This window comes from Cariama cristata, unplaced genomic scaffold, assembly GCF_000690535.1.
Source record: "Cariama cristata isolate BGI_N322 unplaced genomic scaffold, ASM69053v1 scaffold1741, whole genome shotgun sequence".
NCBI lineage: Eukaryota > Metazoa > Chordata > Aves > Cariamiformes > Cariamidae > Cariama > Cariama cristata.
This window is the reverse complement of record NW_009600787.1, coordinates 1,059-4,204: the sequence shown is the minus strand read 5'-3', so window position 1 is coordinate 4,204 and position 3,146 is coordinate 1,059. Positions and strand designations below refer to the sequence as shown.

The 3,146-nt window shown below is 36.4% G+C and overlaps 1 protein-coding gene across 1 annotated transcript; it reads right to left on the bottom strand.

Annotated features, from left to right (window-relative positions):
- Positions 1-1,186: 1,186 nt before the first annotated feature.
- LOC104169257 (G patch domain-containing protein 11-like) lies at positions 1,187-2,768 on the bottom strand (the record flags this gene model as incomplete). The annotated part of the gene is made up of 3 exons (XM_009710142.1): positions 1,187-1,242; positions 1,770-1,851; positions 2,664-2,768. Coding segments are annotated over 3 exons (243 nt in total), but the record flags the coding sequence as incomplete, so codon positions are not given.
- Between the last annotated feature and the right edge of the window lie 378 nt (positions 2,769-3,146).

The window sequence follows — 3,146 nt, the reverse complement described above, 5'->3', positions numbered from 1 at the left end:
TTGCCTCCTGTGACTTGGGCGGTGTGGCTTGAGCACTTGCTGGTGAAGACTGAGGCAAAAAAGTCATTGAGTACCTCAGCCATCTCCCTATCCCAGGTAACCAGGTCTCCTGCTTCCTTCTGGAGAGGGCCCACATTTTCCCTAGTCTTCCTTTTATCACTGAGGTACCTATAGAAGCTTTTCTTGTTGCCCTTGACATCCCCCTGGCTAGATTTAATTCTATCATCAGGGCTTTAGCTTTCCTAACCTGATCCCTGGCTGGGATACACAGAGCATTTCACTATTCTGGACCAATTAGTATTTCTCTGCAGTGGTCAAGATCTGGGAGAAATGATATACAGACAAAATACCACTAGTTCCGTTTCCTCTTCCCTGTCACCCATAAAACTACGCTTACAATATGAAAATCGACACATGACAAACTTTGGCTAAATATCCTTTACAGTTCTTGCACAGAGCACCCATAATACCATTACTTTCTTACTGTTAAGTAATATTGAGCTTGTCCCAGTACTTTCCGATACTTTTTTTAAATAGTATTTGTGCACTTCAGCAGTACCTTTCTATTGGTGACTGTTTACAGTAGCAACTGCTGTTCCTAAAAATAAAAGGTCTATTAAAATCTACTTTTTATATTAAAAAAAAAACAAAACCCAACAACATGATCTGGAACTATTTAATTATGCAAAATATGCACATTTACATACAACAGAATGTTGGTTCAAATAACGTCACTGTAATGTTTCACAAGCTTTTTTTTCGCCACCAGGTCTAAGATTGTAAGGAAAAAAAGTCTGATGTTTAGTCATCTCTGTAAAGATGAAAAAAACCTGTTTAACACATTATACAACAGAGTAACTAGCCAGTATTTGTTCCTTTACTCAAACTTGAATTTTATTATCAACTGATCTTGTTCAGTTGGGCAGGGCATAACCAAAGACTGGAAGGCTTAACCTGCCTCTCAATTATGGTAGTTCAATTATGAATGCAAAGTTTTAATTCCTATTAAATTGTGCATCAAGCAGAAAATCCGTAAGGTGCTTCAGAAATGTGAGTTTAACCTGTCAACATAACTATTTTTCTGCATACTTTGGTGTGAATTCTTCAGTATGGCACAGCTGTGAACCTTCTAAAAGATATTATGAACTATACATACTTATCTAGGACTCCTTCCTTTAGAAGGGCTTTAGTCATGGTCTGCAGCACTGTCTCCAGGGCAGTTTGAAGATAAATCTTCAGAGTCTACAGGATAAGCAGAGAAAAAAGGAGTAATTCCAGCTCAGAGGAAGGGGAAAAAAAGTTCCTAGAATTATTTGAAGAATCCATGTAAAGCAGATTAAACAGAATTCAAGAAGGTTTGCAAGTTATTAATTCCATACTTTGTCTTAAAACAGTGAAGACAAATTCTGCCCTCTTTGGTGCAGTGAAACTGGATAGTGTTCTAACTGTTTCAGAAACACCTGCAAGCTTTCACAGCTTTTTATGGTACTAGTTTTTCTCAGAACAAAATTCAGATATGAACATCAATTCAAATAAATGCCAGTATGGTTGGTTGTGGTTTTTCGTTTTTTGTGTGTGTGTGCACATAAAGACCTAAAAACTGGTTTAGAATCAAAATGTACACAGCTTTGTGCAAAAAATAGCAATCTGGAAGGAAAATTTGCTATGTAGATTTAAAAGACTGCACTAAGAGAAACATAAAGGATATATTGTACCATTTGAGTCTAGCTGCATAAAAAAAAAGAAAAAAAAAAAAGGGTTACTCTCACCTTCATAGGTCGTTCCACACCAAATGCAGTAAAAGTGTTGTTCTCTCAAATAGGCAGTCAGGATGTGGAGCTTTTCTGATACCTAGAGATACGTACAGGAATGCAATGATCTGGGGCTCACGTGACATAAACCAGTTTCAGCTACTAGCTTTGCTAAAATAGATTGTTTAACCTTTTGCTATGGAAAAGCTACACAATACTGTAGCTCCGTAAGGCACAAAGTTTCCCCAGTTTGTAGCATATGGCACAGGAATTCATGATCTCTGGAAAGTTAATGGCTGTTGTTTGCTCATCCTTCTTTCCAGCTAAGAAACCTGCACTGAAGAGAGCGCTAAAAATATTACCTAGCTACCTTATTTCAAGTATATGATATTTCTGGTGGAATTTTTCACACCTAATTTCTGCAAATCAAACACATAAGGCTAACAACAGAGGTGTAATCTAGTTCTCAAAAAATGTGAATTTGCAGTGTCTATCTTGAGATAATCTGTGAAGCATTTTCAGAAATTACTTACTGATTCTAACATTCAGTCCAAGACATGAGATGAGGCATCCAAAATTTAAAACTCAAAAGCAAGTAACTTTGATCAAATACGTGATCTTGCATATCTTGGCTAAGACACAAAAATATTTAGAATTTAATTCCTAGGCTACTTTTTCCAAAGATCAGCTTCAAAACAGATGAGCAATAAATCAGTGGTTTAATGTTTTATATTTTATCATGTAACTGCTATAAAAATCACTGCTCGAAGACTGCAAAGAGGCCATTCGCTACAGCCTGGAAAATGACATGTATACATATATCCTTTATACATGTATGTATACATACATACTTTTAAAAGGAATTTGAAATTTAATTCTTAATCAAGCCATGAATTTAGTTGCAGAGCTTACACTTAAGTCTGAGGTTGCGCATTCATCTTCCTTGTCTTCCTCATCCATTTTGTCTTCCTCTTCAGGTTCTAGCCAATACCAAGTCTCCTTGGGAACGTCAATATCCTTAAATAATGAAGGATTTAAATGAAAATCATCTGCCTTTGTAGGTTTTCTTGTAAGATGCTGGATAAAAACAATTTCTAATAGGTGAGATCTTAGGTTTTAAAACTTTCCTGTATAGTGTAACCAAGAACTAAACCTGTACTGGGAAACTAAGTACAGTGGTCCAGAAGAAGGATTATTCCCTTTTTAAAAACAAGTAAATGCATGCTAACATTAAGTTCTATAATATCTATGTTCAGTATGTGTAAGGCTACACAGCAAACACAATCTCACACCAAGGCTGTGAACAGACACCCTTTTTTATCAGTTGAAGACATGCTGCCTCAAGTTACTTTGTCACGAAATCACACACTGCTACCTCATCCACCTCAGGTAAAG